The 19,868-nt window shown below is 40.2% G+C and overlaps 1 protein-coding gene across 1 annotated transcript in view; it reads left to right on the plus strand.

The window, feature by feature from the left end:
• Positions 1 to 19,868, plus strand: part of EYS (eyes shut homolog) — a 218,353-nt gene that overhangs the window by 160,098 nt on the left and 38,387 nt on the right. Inside the window, exons 3-4 of the mRNA XM_074989134.1 lie at positions 6,731 to 6,835; positions 7,211 to 7,292. Of these exons, the coding sequence (XP_074845235.1) occupies positions 6,731 to 6,835; positions 7,211 to 7,292 (187 nt within the window). The remainder of the gene's footprint in view (positions 1 to 6,730; positions 6,836 to 7,210; positions 7,293 to 19,868) is intronic.

The raw sequence follows: 19,868 nt of genomic DNA on the forward strand, positions 1-19,868 counted from the left end.
CTCACGCTAGCATTTTATAGACATCGGCTTAATTACAGAAGCATGAAATGTAATATCCCATCCAGAGTTTTTATCAACATTATTATTCTGCCTATTCCTATTGTCCACAGAAATGAATGGGTGCTTCTTAAGTCTTGCTAGATTAATGACTATAAATTGTGTCCGACCATTTATTTTCCTAATTAAAAAATAATAAACTTGTTTTGTTTCCCTAATTTCCTACCTATTAGTATCATAAGTAAGTGTCTTCTTGTGTATTTATTTCAGCATGCTTTGTCTTATCCAGCACCTTTGGGTGAAAATATAAATTATTATTAAAAAGATTCATCCAGAGATCAGATAACTAGGTATAGTCAAGAGTCACTATAGGGGCTCGTCAGCATACTTGGCTCAATCTAATTCTTGACCTTCCCCCCCACCCCTCCACTCTCTGATTTGCTCACCTTGATTATCTTTTTCTGATTTGTCCTCCTTGCTTACTGTTTTTGGTTCTCTATGCCTTAAATATTGAGTCTGTTCTGTTCTGGCTATGGTCTGAAGAAGTGGGTCTGTCCCACGAAAGCTCACCTAATAAACTATTTTGCTAGTCTTTAAAGTGCTACTTGACTGCTTTTTGTTTTGTTAGGTATAGTCAAGTTTATTTAAATGCATAACTAATATTGAAAAAAAAATATTGAAATTATTTTCTTCCCTGTCTGTATAGGTTTGTTAATTTTCTTTTGTTTTCTGCATTGGTTAAACTTACCCTTGACAGAGACTAACTTGTGTAATTGCGTTCAAAAATCCTGTCTGAGTTCTTTTAAGTGTTGCAGTTCTCAATTATTGAGCCTTCACTCCACTATGAAGTGATAATTAGGCATTAAAAGCTTAGCAGATTACCATGGAGATCACTCCTGACATCCATTTAACACTTAATCAGATCTTAATGCCATCAATTATGCATTTCTCAGCAGTAGTCAGAGCCGAATAAACTTTATAACAGTTTGGAGTTACTAGTTGGTCAACCACTTTCTGAAAATGAAAAGTTGTAAAGTTTGCATAAATTAATCAGGCACTTAAATAATTCATTTTTTTCCAAACAATGATTCTATTACACAGGTTGATTTTGATTTATATTTATTTATAAATTATTCTGAAGAGACAGTGCTTCCAAATTCCCCTTTAAAATGCACATGTAAGAAAAGCTTTACACATGAGTAGCTAGAACAGTAAAATGGGTTGGCATTAAAATGTGTTAATTTTTGTAGAAATTAAAAAAAGAAGTCATTGTTAATAATTGGTACATGTGTACATCACAGCCTGATGCAAAAGTTCTACATGATGAACTTATCTACTATATAAGTCCATATGTTGTGAACATGCTCAAAATCTTGCTGTTTCCCATTCCCCATAGTTTTCACTATAATGAGGGTATGCTGTTTGTTATTTTTATTTTATGATCATCTCTGATTAGTCCCATTTTAATTTCATTCCTTTGAGCTCACTTGGTTTTAAACAAAACCCCCTTGAAAGTATAATGAGTAAATTTCTACAAAATGTGTGGTACGGAACAGAAGGCTAGAGTAAGGCCTCATCTACACAAGCAGCATTTCATGGCAAAACTGGGCTTTTGTCAGAAAAACCCACGGAGCATCAACACGCAAAATGTGCTTTGTTGACAAAACCCTGCATATCTACTGGCAGTGGTATACCTCTTCCCATTTAGACTAGTAACGGAGAGATGTTAGTCTATATACTATCAAAACAAAAACGCAGTCCAGTAGCACTTTAAAAACTAATAAAATAATGTATTAGGTTGTAAGCTTTTGTGGGATAAACCCACTTCTTCAGACCATGGCCATATCAGAACGGACTTAATATTTAATAGCAACGAAGGGTCCTGTGGCACCTTATAGATGAACAGTGCCACAGGGCCCTTCGTTGCTGTTACAGATCCAGACTAACACGGCTACCCCTCTGATACTTAATATTTAATGTGTGTCTCTTTTAATACATTAATATAATTGGAGATACAAATCTGCTGGAACTAGAAGGGACCTTAGGAGGTCATCTAGTTCAGTCTGTGGCCCTCTTGGTAGGACTAAGCATCATCCTTGACATCTATTTTCCCCCATCCCTAAATGGCTTCCTCAGGGATTTAGCTCACAATGCTGGGTTTAGGAGGCTAATGCTCAAACTGCTGTGCTATCTCTCCCCTGCCATTGTGAGAATCATGCTCCTAGACCAACAAGTCACCTTTTGGTGTTCTGTTCTACAGTGTTCTGTCAACAAAATGGGTATGTAGATACTCTGGGGCCTTTTTGCAGCATCTCTGGATAGGACAGTATCTTTTAATGGAAACTTTGTATTAACATGTATATTTGTACACCTATCTTGTAGAGCTGGAAGGGACCTTGGCAGGTTATCAAGTCCAGTCCCCTGCACATACAGCAGGACAAAGCACCATCCCTGCCAGTTTTTTTTTAATTATTATTTTTGTTTAAATTTATTTGCTCTAGATCACTGAATGGCCTACTCAAGGATTGGACTCACAAACTCTGGGTTTAGCAGGCCAATGCTCAAACCACTGAACTCTCTCTCCCTCCTGTCACTCTGTATTACCCTGCATCTTTTAACAGGAGTTTTGTACCACTTTGAACCTTTGTATAACTCGAACCTTTGTCAAGAAGTTTTTGGCTAGTGTAGATGTAGCCAATGTGTTGAATTTGAATATAAATGACAGTTCTAAGCATTTATATTTAAATGGTTGTTAAAGTTCCTTTTCAATAAAACACTGACTTTCAGGTCATTAACAGAATGGCCCACTCCATTAAAGTGCTGGCTGACAGGTTTGTGAGTTAGGAGTTTTCTGATGTTTATTTTGTGTCCATTCTTTCTTTATTGAAGAGTATGTGCAGTTTGTCCTATATACATAGTGTGTGGGCATTGTTGGCACATGATGGCATATATGATGTTAGTTGAGGAACAGGAGAATGTGTCTGTGATTCTGTGAGTAACATGGTTAGATCCAGTGATGGTATCTCCAGAATAGATATGTGGACAAAGTTGGCAACAGGTTGTCGCAAGGAAAAGTTCCAGGATTGGTATTATTGTGGTATAGCCTGTGGTTGCTAGTAAGAATCCTGTTAAGGTTTGGAGGTTGTCTATAGGAGAGAACAGTCCTGTCACCTAGGGCCTTCTGGAGTGTGGCATCCTGATTTAGAATAGATTGTAGATCTTTAATGGTGCATTGCAGTGGCTTGAATATTCATCTGGCCCTGGAGTATTCATCTGGCCCTGTCAATTTGACTTTTTACTTCTCCTGGTGGGTAATTGCAGTTTATGAATGTTTGGTAGAGATCTTGTAGTTTTTGGTCTCTGTCAGTAGGATCAGAATAGATGCAATTGTATCTAAGGTGTAGATATGTGAGCAGAGTTGGCAGCGAGGACTGTTGCAAGGGCTGGTTCCAGGCATAGAGTCACTGGTTTGTGATTTGTAGTGGCTGGTGAGGATTTGTCTAAGGTTGGCAGGCTGTCTGTAGGCGAGGACAGGCCTGCCTCCCAAGGTCTGTGAGAGTGAAAGATCATTGTTCAGGATGGGTTGCAGATCACTGATGAGGCGCTGGAGAGGCCTTAGGTGGGGGCTGTATGTGATGGTCAGTGGTGTTCTCTTGTTTTCCTTGTGAGGCCTGTCTTGTAGCAGGTGGCTTCTGGGTACCCATCTGGCTCTATCAATCTGTTTCCTCACTTCCTTAGGTGGGTATTGTAGTTTGAGGAACGCTTGATAAAGGTCTTGTAGATGTTTGTCTCTGGTGGATCAGAGCAAATATGGTTGTACCTTAGTGCCTGGCTGTAAACAATGGATCGTGTAGTATGCCCTGGATGGAAGCTGGAGGCGTGTAGATAAGCATAGCGGTCCGTGGGTTTTCGGTATAGGGTGGTACTTATGTGACCATCGCTTATCTGCACAGGAGTGTCCAGGAAGTGAACTTCTTGTGTGGACTGGTCCAGGCTAAGGTTGATGGTGGCGTGGAAACTGTTGAAATCATGGTGTAACTCTTCAAGAGCCTCCTTCCCATGGGTCCAGAGGATGAAGATGTCATCAATGTAGCACAGGTAGAGGAGGGGCGCTAGGGGACAAGAACTGAGAAAGCGTTGTTCCAGGTCAGACATAAAAATGTTGGCATACTGTGGGGCCATGCAGGTGCCCATAGCAGTGCCACTGATTTAAAGGTATAATTTGTCCCCAAATCTGAAAGAGTTGTGGGTGAGGACAAAGTCACAAAGCTCCACCACCATTTTTGCATCAGTCTCATCAGGAATAATGTTTCTAACAGCTTGGAGTCCATCTTCATGTGGAATATTGGTGTAAAGAGCCTCTACATCCATGGTGGCCAGGATGGTGTTTTCAGGAAGGTCACCAATGGATTGTAACAGCAATGAAGGGTCCTGTGGCACCTTATAGACTAACAGAAAAGTTTTGAGCATGAGGTTTCGTGAGCAAAGACTCACTTCATCAGATGCTGGTCATGGAAATCTGTAGGGCCAGGTATAAATAAGCCAGAGCAAGGCTGGGGATAACAAAGTTAGCTCAGTCAGGAAGGATGAGGCTTACTACCAGCAGTTGATCTGGAGGTGTTTTAATTTCAGTTTTGAATATAATGCTTATTACATGAATTTCCCTTTTTCAATATTATTTCAGATTTGGGATTGGTCCAGCCTTACACCTGATCCTAGATGTCTTTTCAGTCACTGGCTCTTTTTCCTGAGTAGCCTGATCTAGACTTCGTATAACTTCTTACCTCACAGAATAAGCCTTAATAAAAACAAAACATAATCAAAACATAATCAGCATCTCACAATATTAGTATGCATAGCCCTCCTGCTTTCTGTCATTCAAATATGTATGTTTTCCTACAGTACCTTTGTATATGCTTTGCAGATTTGCTACAAAAATCGTAGCACACCAAGTATAAAAATATACTTTTCCATCTTTGTAAGATGAAAGGAAAATGGAATTTTACTCATAGATAAAAAGAAATTAATCCCTGTGGTCCAGTGTGCATGTACATGTTCACACAGATGTGAATAATTAAGTGGGACTAGAACAAATATTTCTGTCAGAATTGTGTTGGAGGTTGAAGAGGATGGTTTGTCTACACTGTCTCCCTCTCATGTCCCTGCAAAAAAAAGCCAAAAGGGCCTGCCTTTTTTGGAAAATATCAACATTTTGTCCAACAGCCAAAAACAAAAATTGGGGGGTTTGGTGATTGAAGTTTTAATTTTTTGCAAGGTGAAATTTTACATTGAATACATGACAATTTTCTGCCATTTTATTAACGTTCATTAAATAAAATCTTATTTTCCAAGCAGGTCTATGACTAAGACTAAAATAACAAAAGGTGAGATTCAGGCCAATGAAGCAGGCTATCATATGACTAAAATACAGCTTTTTAACACAATGTTAGCCCCATAAATATATTTTTGTATACAATTTATCTCTCTTATGGCAGTATTTCTTTTGAAAACTTTCTGTATAAATACTACTGAAACTGGTAGCTCACTTTGAAAAACACATCAGTGTTCAGTGTATGATTTGTCAGTAAATTTGGTCAGAGTGCTGTAATAATCTCTTTGGTTACTGGTATCTTCTAAACAACTACCACTCTTGCTTGAGTTTGAGAGAGAAGGCTTAGATTTGTTTGTCACATAATCAAGGCAGCCTTCCCAGTGCAAGGATTTTGCATTTCCATTGACTGCTCTGCTTCCAAGTATGCAAAATTGCAGAATGATTTTAAAAGAGAAATAGTGGTGCAAAACTAGAGAAGCATTAGTTTCCAGAAAGTGGTCTAATGTTGCATATTGTGCAGTAATGCTCATCAGATGGATTTTACCCCATTTTTATCTTCATTTTACCCCAATAAATAACATATAAAATACACTTAAAAATCCCATTTATGCTAAGTTGCAATTTCAGGGTTTACATTATGACAAATATTTTTGCTTTTTGTGACTGTTATTATTCATCATTTGTATGATCATAGTGCTTAAGACAGCCGGTTATGCACCAGAACCCTATTGAGCTGGATGTACCAAAAAAAAAAAAAAAAAAAGAGGTACTACCCACCAAGAGCTTATAATCTAAGTCCAAAAACAATAGATTGTCTGTTATGTTTCCCGGCCAAATGGCTCGTACTGCAAGATGTAATGCAGGGTTAAAAAATCATGATCAGTCTCAGAAAATCCAGTAGAGAGCTCTGGGATGATCCGTGCTTAAGATCTTTGTAGCTCTTTTTCAGGAAAAACAACAAAACAAAACAAAACAAAACAAAAACAACCCTAGAAAATACCTCCTTGATACTTCAGAAGGTATTGTCTCAGTTTCTCATGGCTTCTTCCTTTGGAAGTTCCTGCCCTTAACCTCAATTCTTCAGTTAGATTACTGTGCCTGGGACCATTGTACTGCATCAAACTGCAGAAGCAGAGCATTACGTGACTTATTCCTGAGCAGCTTTCCAGCCAATAGGATTTAAGGGCTCTTGGACCTTTCAACAAGAAGTCTTTAGGTTTTAGTCAACTGTCCTCTGAGGGTTTTTTTTTATTATTTATTTTTTTTACTATTGTTTAAACCTCAAATATATTATTCTGTAAACTACTTGTACCAGTTCACTATTTTGGTTATTAGGAATCAGATAAGCCTTCCTAACATTTTGTATGGAGAAATAAAGAAAAAATTTGGATTTTTACACAGGACCATTCTGTGAGATAGAAATTGATGAGTGTGAGTCCAATCCTTGTAAACACGGAGGAACGTGCGTTGATTACATTGGACATTTTAAATGTACTTGCCACATGGGTAAGTCATTACAGATAAATTTTACTTGTTGAATAATACCAATATTAAATAAGGGAGAATTTAATTTAATTTACCAATTTAATTTCCCTTTCAATCATTTTGTTATATAAATGTCCATAAAACTCCACTTAATGCATTGTAATACATGCATAATTTTTAGCAAGGAGTCTGCTTTCATGCTTTGTTTCAAGTGTCCTTTTCGAGAAATAAAATGGTCAAATTTCTCTAGGAGTTATTTTAACTCTGTTACCATGGTTTGCCCCAATGCCAATATATGTGAATGAGCTGTAATTATTTTTTCTCTTTATATGGTATAGGATTTGAAGGTGAAACATGTGAACTGTGTATTGATGCCTGCTTATTCTACAATATAAGCTGTACCTCAGGGAAACTGTGCGTGGACAGACCTCATGGCCTTAATTGCACCTGTTTGTTACCATGTATTGAAAATGCAGAGGTAAGATAAAGCAATAAATTCACCTCTGTACTTAATGAAAATAAAATAAAGTAAAACCACAATACACTAATGATAGTTGAAAATATTACAAATTTATTTTAAATGACCATGTAAATCATATTGTAAGCACCTGTTAAGTAGCAGAATTCACATTCAAATTATCACAAAATATTCTATCAGGTAATGAGTTCCATCATAGTAATGCAATGAATGTTTAAGCAATTATAGCATCCATTATGAACTTCAACCCCTAGAGTATAAGAATCCATTTTTATTATGTAAGGACAAGCTTCCCAAGGGAAGAGAGTGCAGGAAGGCCTCACCATTCTAAGGGTTAAGTTCCATAGAAAGCCATGAATGGAAAAACCCAGAAATACCAGGAGACAAGGAAGGAGAGGTGTTTGTTTGCAGCACAGGAACAGAACATTGTCTGAAAAGAATGTTATATTTATCAGTCAACAAGCAATTTTAACTTGATAAGTAGGCATCCTTCAGTCTGCATAGACTATGGATCGCGCCCTTTAAAATTTCAATTGAGGACTTCATTTACAGTGTCTATTGTGACTATAAAGACCCACACGAGAGTGACAGTCCTTGCTGCATCTCTTGCAGATGTAGTGGGTGTCTGGCAAGTCCTTATTGTGTTTTCTGTGCGCTCGTTTCTCCTCTGCTAGCTGTCTGATCTTCAACTCGCCCTTCTGAGCGCCCTTGTGTAACCCCTGCCTCCATCTGCTGCGGTCGTCTGCTAGTTCTTCCCAGTTGTCCAGCTCGACGTCTACCTCTCTCTGAGATCTCTCTTGCAGACATCTTTGTAACGCAACTGGGGGTGTCCGGGAGGTCTTTTGCCAGAGGCTAGCTCACCATACAAGATGTCTTTTGGAATCCTTCCATCATTCATCCTGTGGAGGTGGCCAAGCCAGCAGAGTTGATGCTGCCTGAGGAGCGTGTGCATGGTTGGGATTCCAGCTTGCTCGAGGACGGCAGTGTTGGTCACTCTGTCCTTTCATGATATTCCAAGGATGCGCCTGAGGCAGCGCAAGTGGAAGACGTTTAGCCCCTTTTCCTGGCGGGCATACAGGGTCCAAGTCTCGCTGCCATAAAGGAGGGTGCTGAGGATGCAGGCTCTGTAGACTTGCATTTTGGTGTGAGTGTACAGCTTGTTGTTATTCCACACTCTCTTGCTGAGACTGGACAGAGTTGTGGCCGCTTTTCCGATCCTCCTATTTAGCTCAGTGTCCAACGACAGGGTGTCAGTGATGGTGGACCCGAGGTAAATGAACTCGTGGATGACCTCTAATGTATAGTTGTCAATGCTGATTGATGGGGATTCAGCAACATCCTGACCGAGTACGTTCGTCTTCTTTAGGCTGATGGATAGACCGAAGTCCTTGCACACTTTGGAGAACCGATCCAGCAGTTTTTGAAGCTGGTCTTCTGTGTGAGACACTACAGCAGCATTGTCTGCGAACAGCATGTCTCTGATGAGGACTTCTCGCACCTTAGACTTAGCTTTCAGCCTTGCAAGGTTAAACAGTTTCCCATCAGATCTCGTGTGCAGCAAGATGCCCTCTGTTGAAGATCCAAAGGCATGCTTCAGGAGGAGTGCGAAGAAGATCCCAAACAATGTCAGAGCAAGCATTCATCCTTGTTTGACGCCGCTCCTGATTCTGAAAGCATCCGATAATGTGCCGTCATATTGGATGGTTCCTCTCATGTTTTCGTGGAACGACTGGATCATCTTGAGTAACCATGGAGGACAGCCTATCTTGTAGAGCAGTTTGAACAGACCATCCCTGCTGACCAAGTCAAAGGCCTTGGTCAGGTCAATGAAGGCTATGTAGAGTGGTTTTCTCTGCTCCCTGCACTTCACCTGCAGCTGCCTTAGAGAGAAGACCATGTCAACGGTAGACCTCTCTGAGCGGAATCCGCACTGCGATTCGGGGTACACCCTCTCAGCAATCTTCTGGAGTCTGCCAAGGATGACGCGAGCGAACAGTTTACCAGAGACGCTTAGGAGGGAGATTCCACGGTAGTTGTTGCAGTTCAACTTCTGGCACTGTCCCGGCAACTCCTGCAGCTGAGCTGGTACCAAACGTGGAGGTTATCCTCTCCTTTGGACTATATCAGTAAAGCCGAGAGTGGGACACTGGTGTCTGGGCAGCCCAGAGTCTCCATAACAAATGCCCAGGCTCGCGCCCGGAGAGGTACTCCAGCATCGCTGAACAGTGTTGCAGTTAATTTTAACTTAAAAACAGTAAATTAACAGCCACACAGGAACGCAAAGATAATGTGATCAACTTTAACCTTAATCACCCAAAACAGCTCTTTGAATTCACTGCATGGGAATCTTATTGTTCTGGAATAGGAGGGCTAACAGGGCTGGGTTTGAAAATGAACATTCCTCGCTGTCCTTATGCATGATATGGGTTGCCCATCTCCATTTTCTTGTACTTGCCCATTCTTCTTATAGTTTGTGGTCTGTGGTATCTTTGGATTTTTCTGTTTCATCTTCCTTTTCCTCTTCTTTCTAACTAATATTTCTCATCAGCACTTCTGGGCCCTCATCAGTCAGTTCCTCTGAATGTGCATCAATCTGTTTTTCAAACTCAAATTTCTCCATACCCTCAAACCACTCCCCTCCCACATCATGGGCCATTCTGAGAATCCTTGTAATCTCTACATGGATGGGGGAATACTGACAACTTCCTTCCACAATTTTCTCCAAACAAGCATTGAAGGTTAATGATTTTATTTCATCAATTGACTCCTTGATGCTTGTGATGCAATGAGCAATGTTGTAGCCCTTCCAGAACTGTCTGGCCATTTCTACACAGGCCACTTCCTTTGGAAGTGGCATGCTAATACACGGAGTGAAAGATGCTAATGAGAAGCAGATGCAAATTCCCTGTGCCTCATTAGTATAATGTCACATGATTTGGAGTCCAGAAGACTGTTCTTCGAGACTCCAAAATGCCGTGTAGAAGCATGGCCCCCAGGTGGGGGGCTTCTGGAAGGAAGTCCTTCTACCGGAGGTCCCTTCTTCCCAAAATGGGAAGAAGGGGCCTCCGGAAGAAGGACTTCCTTCCTGAAGCCTCCCCGAGGGCTGCGCTTCTACAAGGCATTTTGGAGTCCGGAAGAATGGTCTTCCGGACTCCAAATCACATGACATTATGCTAATGAGGCACGGGGAATTTGCATCCACACCTCATTAGCATATTTCACTCCGTGTATTAGCATGCCACTTCCGAAGGAAGTGGCCTGTGTAGAAATGGCCTCTGTGATTAAGCATTTCATCATCTTACAGCACATTATGAATCTGAGTAAAGGTGTGCCCGGGGTAATAGAATTTAAAAGTAGCAATCACACCCTGCTTGAGAGGCTGGATGTGGAAAGTCTTTTTAGGTGGCAGGAAAACCACTTGCACTTCAGGATGGGTAAGTTGCAGAGTGCCCTGGGGTGGCCTGGAACATTGTTCAAGATGAGTAGCACTTTGAAGAGCAGCCCTTTGGACTGGAGGTATTTTTCTACCTCATGGACAAAACCGTTGTGGATCCAGCCCAAATATATGTCAGCTATGACCCAAGCCCTTCTGTCTGACCTCCAGAAAACTGGCAGACTGCTTTTTCTTTCCCTTTAATACCCTGGGGTTCAGTGTGCAGTGCAGCAACATAGGTTTTATCATGCAGCCTCGAGAGGCATTAATAGAGAGGGGAAGGGCTGCCTGCCTTTTGCTGCTTTGTAGCCCAGTGCTGTCCTTTCCTCCTCAGAAAGGCTGGTTCTTATGGGCATCTTTTTCCAGAACAAGCCAGGATTCTGGCTAGGGGAAGATGCAGAAACAGATAAAGGTCTTCAGGAGAATTCAAGTGGAGTCCCACAAGCAAGCTCTGACCAATGGGAACTGAGAAATTGTGCTGCACTGCCCCATCAAAATCTCTCAGATCCCATTGGTCAAGCACTGCTCCCAACCCCCAGCAATATCTATCAGCTCCCATTGGCCAGCAACCAGCCAATGGGAGCTAAGAAATTGTGCTGCTCTTCTCCTTCCCCAGCAAAATCCTCAGCTTGCATTGGCCACTTTCTGGCCAATAGGAGTTGAGAGATTTTGCTGGGGATGGGGGCAGCACTGAAAGTTTTCCTTTACTGAAACCTTAGGGTCAAGCAATGGGCCAGAGCCCGCCCCTGAATTAAACTGTATGAAAAAAACTTCAAGACATACTAAGCTGATTTAAAAGACTCAGAAGTGCAACTGATTGGGTGTAAATTAACATAGAATTTCTTCTCCCTTTTTTTTAAGATTCTGGTTCTTTTTTTCTTACTGTGGTATAGGACAAATGTATATTTAGTTGTCTCTATTAAGTACTATTAAAAAATCTGCTTTAAAAGGAGTCCACTAATTTTTAAAGAAAGATGTGATGGGATCTTGATCTTGAAAGTATTTGCTCATATGAGTAGTTCATTTTATAGAATTATTTGTGTGAATAAAATTTACTGGAATAACAGAGGGCTGCAGACCTGGGCTCTTAAGTGTCAATTTTTAAGGTATTTTTATTGAAGGAAATAGAACTACATTGTATTTTTCATATTTATTTGAAAAAAATGTGACCTTGGTATTCCAAACAGCTGCCTAGACATGATAACCTGTGCTTAAAGGATTTGACTTAGTCAATTATTTTTGCTGAAATATACTTACTGAAAAATACACTGTGCGAAGCAGGCAATGAATTTACAAAGAAACAATCAACATTTATTTTACCTTGAAGTTCATGGGTATCCCAATAGCCAATGAATATGAAATATAACGGAGAAATGCTTACTGCCTTAAATGTTTAAATGTACATTGTTAGGCATCTGGTAGATTTTAACATTTTTATCATTTAAAGTGCTATACAGAGTGCAAATTTACTGTACATTGCACAACACTATAATGATGCAATAATCATTATGGCTCGTTAGGGTGGGAAATGATGATGTGCCAAGGATGCTGATGGGAGCTACTAAAATAGTTTATTGTGATATTTCTTTAAAAGCCTTAAGATATTTCTAATTTATTCTTGCAAACATTGCAGAGTTAGTCATAAACTTATCTGGACAATATATATTGTAGGAGGCATTTAATTTGGTCATGTGTTAATGTACTGTTTTCTCTAAAGTGAAAGGAAACAGAAATAAAAAGAAATTATGAGACATATTTGCTTTCTTGCTTGTGTCTCCTTAGTGCAGAAATTGGTAAATTAATACCATTTTCTTACTGAACATGACTTACACTCAGATATCAGAGGGTTAACCATGTTAGTCTGTATCTGTAAAAACAACATGAAGTCCCACATCACTTTATAGTCCAAAATATCTGTTAGTCTATAAGGTGCCACAGGACTTCTTGTTGTTTTTAAAAACTGAAAGGCTTTGGACACACTCACCCCTCCTTTCAAAGGGTAATGGTAATGTGGCATTTTGGGATATGCGAATGAGGCACTGCCATGAATATTCAGTGCCTCATTAGCATAACGGCCAGTTCGAAACATAGCCACCCATCAAGCTGGGGGGGGCCTTTCGAAATACCAAGTACCAAAATCAGATGGGAATAAGGGACTTTTGACATCAGGGGTCCGTTTTAAAAGGTCCCCTGGATAACTGGGCAGCTACATTTCAAAACTGGCAATTTCAAACCATGCACGGCCACTATTATGCTAATGAGGTGCTGCAGATTCCTGGCAGTGCCTCATTAGCATATCCTGAAGTGCCACATTGTGGCTACAGCCAAAGATTTTTAATGTAGTGTCAGCAATATTGTAACACTACAATTTCCATTCAGGAATTAAATTAAATCATTAGTAAATATATAAAGCCACTTTTTTTGTTGGCAGGAATAAAAGTGTAACTCTGTGTGTGTGTGTGTGTGTGTGTGTAAAATATCATATATAATCCTTCATTTCCCAATGAGAGGAAGAGTTCCCTTTCAGTCTGACCACAATGTACTATTGCCTCATAACCACCCCACTCTTTTATATGTGATCTAGCATTTAATACAACAAATTAGAAGAATATTAATGTTTTTTTTCAGTTTTTAATATAAAATACAAAAATAAACATTGAGTCAGAAAATTCCCTTTCTATACACTTATTAAAATAATAATCTTCCCTGGCACAAAATATTAAGGTAAGCTTAAGGTTGATAGCATGTTGTTCTTTACAATAAAGCCAATCGGATGTAAAAATGAATAAATAAAATGTATCATTTCATAAAACTAATGTCTAGTTAAACTTTGAAAACAACCACATCTTTGCACTTATAATTATGCTTGAAAGTTGGAGATCCACAGCAGTAGCAATACAAATCAGACAGATGTAAGTATTTTATTTGTGCACCAATATCAGTTGAATGATTAGCTGCACCATCTTAGAGAACAAGATTAGTGTTTCCCCTTCTATCAGAAAGACTGTCATGATGGAAGAATAGAAGCATGTCTCGTGGAACTGGGGTTCTTTGCTACAAAGGGCCTCCAATTTCATCAGAAGGCAGCACAGGTTGAACTTCTGGAATCTGGCTCCCTTGGGACTTAAACATTTCCGGGCTGGAGAATTAGCCAGACCATGAGTGGTCAGTATTGTCTTGCATCATTACCAATATTTCCACTGATTACTGGGCTTTTAGAAGATATTTAGGGGGTAAATTTCAGCTAAATAACAGCACAGAACAATGACAGCCAGGACTGGTGGCTATACACAAACTTCATGGGACCATGGGAAACTTGGTTGCAACCAATGTACAGAGTAAAGCAAAAGGTTTTATTATTTGAAAGCTGATCTCTCTGATGCATATCAGGACAGGCCCTAGAGTAGATAGAATGGGGTTTCCAGCCCTTAAAGGGAGGAAAGATATAGTGTCACTCTGGCCCACAGTGCATTGGCAGATGATTGGGTATGTGGTACATCATCTCTGACTAAGCTCAGAAATTTGCCAATTGTTGCTAGTTTGTATTGTTGAATCTTGCTAATATCTATCATCTGTAACACTGCATAGCCTATTATTTGCCTCAGTTCATATACACCATCTTTGCAGAAAATCGCTGCACCTGGTTCCCCCTGTGTAGTTATGATCCATTTCTCGTTGGTGGAAAAGCATAATGAGAGACTTTGAAAATTTTAAGGACTTCTCTCTTCAGTGTTGACACATGCATACGTGATGCCACCATATTTCTTCAGAATGAGAGGTGCTGTGTCCTTTGATTGAAAGTGAACATCATGAGACTGAAGATTAGCACCTGAGATGCACAGAAGGCTTAGTAGAATTCAAAAGAGGATTGGACATTAATATGGATAATGAAAATATCTGGAGTTACAACAGCAGTGATTAAAATCACTGTTTTCATAGGCTACGTCTACACGTGCAGCCAACATCGAAATAGCTTATTTCGATGTTGCGACATCGAAATAGTCTATTTTGATGAATAACGTCTACACGTCCTCCAGGGCCGGCAACGTCGATGTTCAACTTCGACGTTGCTCAGCCCAACATCGAAATAGGTGCAGCGAGGGAACGTCTACATGTCAAAGTAGCACACATCGAAATAGGGATGCCAGGCACAGCTGCGGACAGGGTCACAGGGCGGACTCAACAGCCAGCCGCTCCCTTAAAGGGCCCCTCCCAGACACAGTTGCACTAAACAACACAAGATACACAGAGCTGACAACTGGTTGCAGACCCTGTGCCTGCAGCATAGATCCCCAGCTGCCGCAGAAGCAGCCAGAAGCCCTGGGCTAAGGGCTGCTGCCCACGGTGACCATAGAGCCCTGCAGGGGCTGGAGAGAGAGCATCTCTCAACCCCCCAGCTGATGGCCGCCATGGAGGACCCAGCAATTTCGACGTTGCGGGACGCGGATCGTCTACACGGTCCCTACTTCGACTTTGAACGTCGAAGTAGGGCGCTATTCCTATCTCCTCATGAGGTTAGTGACTTCGACGTCTCGCCGCCTAACGTCGAAGTTGGTGCCGCTACTTCGAAGTAGCGTGCACGTGTAGACGCAGCTATAGTGATACAAACAGTTATGCTTCAGATAATAAGCCTAATTTTAATTAATGTTGGACAGGAAGAAGCTTTTTCCTGCCAACAATTATTCCAAGATAGCTTATTTAAAGGTTCCTTACAAGTTCCTTAGACGATCTTATTGGCTCCTGTCAGAAATAGGATACTGAACTAGATAGACCACTGGTCCAATCTGACATGACATTTCCTATGTTTCTTGGCATCATTATCATCTTTGTAAAGTTACCATGAACTAGCAGGAGCCAGACTAGCATGTAAGGCAGGAAGGAGTCACATCAGGCTTCTAAATCGTAGTGCTGTTTCTTCAGACTAACATACTGATGTTTCAACCACCAAGAAACGTCCATGTCAGCGTTTTCAGATAACCCTGATTGATCATTAAGGGTTTAAGCTAAGATTGATGGTCTTCTTATTAGGTGAGTCTTAAAGCTGAAGTTTCATTATTTCATGCAAAAAAACCCCCAAAACAAAACAGCAGTATTTGGAAGGGAACAGCATCTCAAATCCCAAGCTTGTAATACCAGAGTCTGTGTCAGCATTCCATAAGGCAAGATTTGTGGGAATGGCAGTTACCATGGGAACTTAAAAAACTGTTATCCAGTATCATCCTTTACAATGTTGTACTTAAAGGAATCAATGTTAACAGGAGTATTTTCCTCCTTTTTTACACCATTTTCTTACAAAACGAGATTACTACTTCTGTCTGTGAGAACCTCTAACATTTTAAAAGTTCTTGGGAGTTAATGCCTCAGAAGAAAGCAAATATCCTTAAATAAGGATCCAAGCCAGTTAAAACATTCTTGGAGCATATGAACTAACTAAGGAATACTCTGTTAAAGAAATACAGAGAGTACTCGAATAGATGAATGCTTATCAGACAAAGATTTGAGCACGTTTCTTCCAAGTGAGAATGTTATTTTTCTGTTTAGTGTTGGTGCCAAGTGTGTTGACAGGGGGTAGATTTTTAATCATATTTCAGAAATGCACCTAACTACCATGGGTATTTTTCCAAATGCTGCTAGGTGCTTAACTATATCTCTAAGTATCCATATACTTTTAAAAATCTAGCCCTATGAGCTAAGCGATTGAGACATGATGTCTGTGCACAGCAGGTCTGCACATTGTTCCCCTTCTGTAGAATGTCAATATCTTGGAAAGGAGCCAAGGGATTAAATGACCATAAAGGTTTAGAGTTTAAAAAAATAAATAGATAAATTCACAAAGGATAGGTCCATCAATGGCCATTGGCTATCTGGTGTCTGTAGCCTCTGTTTATCAGGCATGGGAATTGGTCACAGAGAATGGATCACATGATGACTACCTGGTCTATTCATTCCTTTTTTGTCACCTGGCATTGGCCACTCTCTGAAGGCAGGCTAGTGGGCCAGATGGATCTTTGGTCTGACTCATTAAAGCTGTTTTATGTTTTTATATTCTTGTATATTTATTTCTGTAAGCTTCTTTGTAGGGTTTTCTGACATACGAGGCAATAATAAGACTTTACTGGCTGATAAAGTTATTTCTAGTTTCCCCTTACTTCAGAATTCATATTAGTTGCTAATTACAAATTGAATTTTGACAGGTCTGATTAGTCAGCATTAATTGCAAATGGAGGAATCGGGAATTTCACAGTAATGAACATAAGTCCAAAGCCAGGACAAGTAGAAAAATGATAAGGGAAGTAAGGAGGCACAAGAAGAAACCTCAGGCTAGCAGAATTAAGAACAATAACAAGTTTTCTCAGGCTGTTAGGAGCAACACCAGAAAAAGATCAATATAATTATTATTTTATTTATTAGTAATTGGGAATGGTAAAAATATCAGTAATAATGCAGAGAAGGCTGAAGTATTTATTAAATATTTCTTTTATATATTTAGGAAAAATAGATGATGCAATCTCACCATGTCACATTCTGTCCTGTCTGGCACTGTCCTCGGAAGATATTCAACAGTAGCTACAAAAGCAACTAATTTTTAAATCAATAGGTCTGGATAATTGATACTCCATGAATGTTAGAAGAGATGTCTGAGGAGCTTACCGGACTGTTAATGTTGCATTATCAATACATCTTGCACCACTGGAGAAGTGGCTGAGGACTGGAAGAAAGATTATATTGTGTCATTATTTCATTGAGATGAACAGGATAACCTGTATAATTATGGGCCCATAAGGATATTTGTACCCCACAACAAAGATCTCTGGAACAGCTGTGCTGGCCACTGTTAAATAATTCAGGTTGTGGGGATCAGGCTGCATGGATAAAGACTGCAATGTAGAGAGTTGGGCTTTCTCTGGTGCCCAGGCTCAGAAACTTGTGTGGGAGGGAGGTGGATCTCAGATCCCAGGCTTCAGCCTGAGCTCAGACATTTACATTGCAATTTTTAGCCCTGAAACCTGAGTCCCTTAAGCCTGTCATAACAGATGTGGTCTCTGAAGGCATGTTTATCCTTAGCCTTACTGTCAGTCTATTTCAGCTATACAAATTGTGTAGTAGAAGTCAACCAATCTACCATGGCATCTTCCATGTGGTAATATTGATGTGGGCTGATCTCCCATCAATGCTGGCTACTCTTCTCATTTTTCTAGAGTACCATCATCAACAGGGGCATGTTCAGAGATTGATTGATTGCATCTTTAAGGATGCAATAGATACTGTCAATGAAATATAATTGTTCTATGATACTACAGGTTTGCTTGATAAAGATAATTATGTTGATATATATCATACTTACAGAATCATAGAATCAGGGTTCAAAGAGAACTCAGGAGGTCATCGAGTCCAACCACCTTCTAAAAGCAGGCCCAATCCCAACTAAATTATTCCATCCAGGGCTTTTTCAAACCAAAACTTCAACCCTTCTAAGAAGGAGATTCTGTCACCCCACTAGGTAACCCATTCCACAGCCTCACCATTCTCCTAGGCTGTGTCTACACTACCAACTTCCTTTGAAGGAAGGATGGTAAGTAGGGTGTTGGGAGTTTACTAATGAAGTGCTGCTGTGCATAGGCAGCACTTCGTTAAGCAAATTCCCCCTCACGGCAACTTCAATGTTTTAAACTTTGAAGCAATGGCACGTGTCTTGCTGCGGTGCACCCACCGGTACTTCAAAATGCTGGGGCAACTTCGAAGTCCCCTTACTCCTCAAAATTTTGAGGAAGACATTTCAAAATCAAAATTTTGAGGAGTAAGGGGACTTCAAGGTTGCCCCAGCACTTCAAAGTACCAGCGGGTGCGCCTCACCTAGATGCGTGCCGGTACTTCGAAGTTGAAAACTTCAAAGTTGCCACACCCTAATTACCATTCTTCCTTCAAAGGAAGGTGGTAGTGTAGACAAGCCCCCAGTGAAATAAAGGTATTTGGTATGGTATCACAAAACATTGCCATATTTTTAAAGAAGTATGACAAAAAAGTTAATATTACACATTAAATGGATTAAAAGCTGGCTAAATGATAAATCTCAAAACATAACTGCAAATAGGGAATTAGCACTGAGTGAGTTTGTGTCTAGTGTGATCCTTCAGGGAACTATTCTTGGCCCTGGGCTGTTCAATGATTTTTATCAATGACTTCATAGAACACAAAATCACTGGTAAAGTTTGCTGAATACACAAATATATAAATAAAGTGTAGAAAGAAATAATTTGTGCTAAGTTTAAGATGGGGAACTCAGTCCAGTCAAGCTGTGTCTGAAAAACAAATGAAGCTAATATGATCCTTGGACATGTAAGCAGGGGGATATGATGTAAGAGTATAGACATTACATTACCTCTGTATTTGGCTTTCATAGGAATACTCTGCCCAGTTCTGATGCTCACAATTCAAAAATGATGTTAATAAACTGAAGAGGGTTCAGAGAAAAAACCCAGGAGTGTAATCAAGGGATTAGAAAACCTACCTATGCAGTGCTCAACTTTTTCCAGCTGTGGCCCAGCTATGCCTAGTAGCAGAATGTGTACCTCTTGTCACTACTGCACAGCCAAGGGTTCTTCAGCAGTGGAATATGGGCAGAAGGAGGAGCTACGGGATGAACATTGGATGGGAATGGAGCTGTGCCTTGGGGTGGAGCTGGTCTAAGGGTGGAAAGGGAATAAGGGTAGAGCGGGCCTTGAGGTGGTTCAGGAGTAGGGACTGAATGGAGTCGAGTGAGGAGAAAGTCTGGGGGCAGAGCTGGTTGAGGTAGGACAGGTCCCTGTCATGTGCTTCCCCTGAATATTCATCCATGCCCCCCCAGTGGAGCACATTCCACAGTTTGGGGACTTCTGAGATGAGTTTATGATGATAAACTGAAGAATCTCAATCTACTTATCTTAACAGAGAGAAGACTAAGATGTGACTTTGTTTGCAGTCTGTAAAGATATAAATGGGGAAAAAATATTTAATGGACTCATCAGTCTGTCAGAGAAAGATACATTTTTAAGTGAGGTTCATTAATTACTGGAATAATTTAGGGTTATTGAGGATTATCACTGGCCATTTTAAAAATCACTGGATTATCACTGGCCATTTTAAAAATCAAGCTTAGATATCTT

The sequence above is a fragment of the Carettochelys insculpta genome, chromosome 3 (assembly GCF_033958435.1).
Source record: "Carettochelys insculpta isolate YL-2023 chromosome 3, ASM3395843v1, whole genome shotgun sequence".
Classification (NCBI taxonomy): Eukaryota; Metazoa; Chordata; order Testudines; family Carettochelyidae; genus Carettochelys; species Carettochelys insculpta.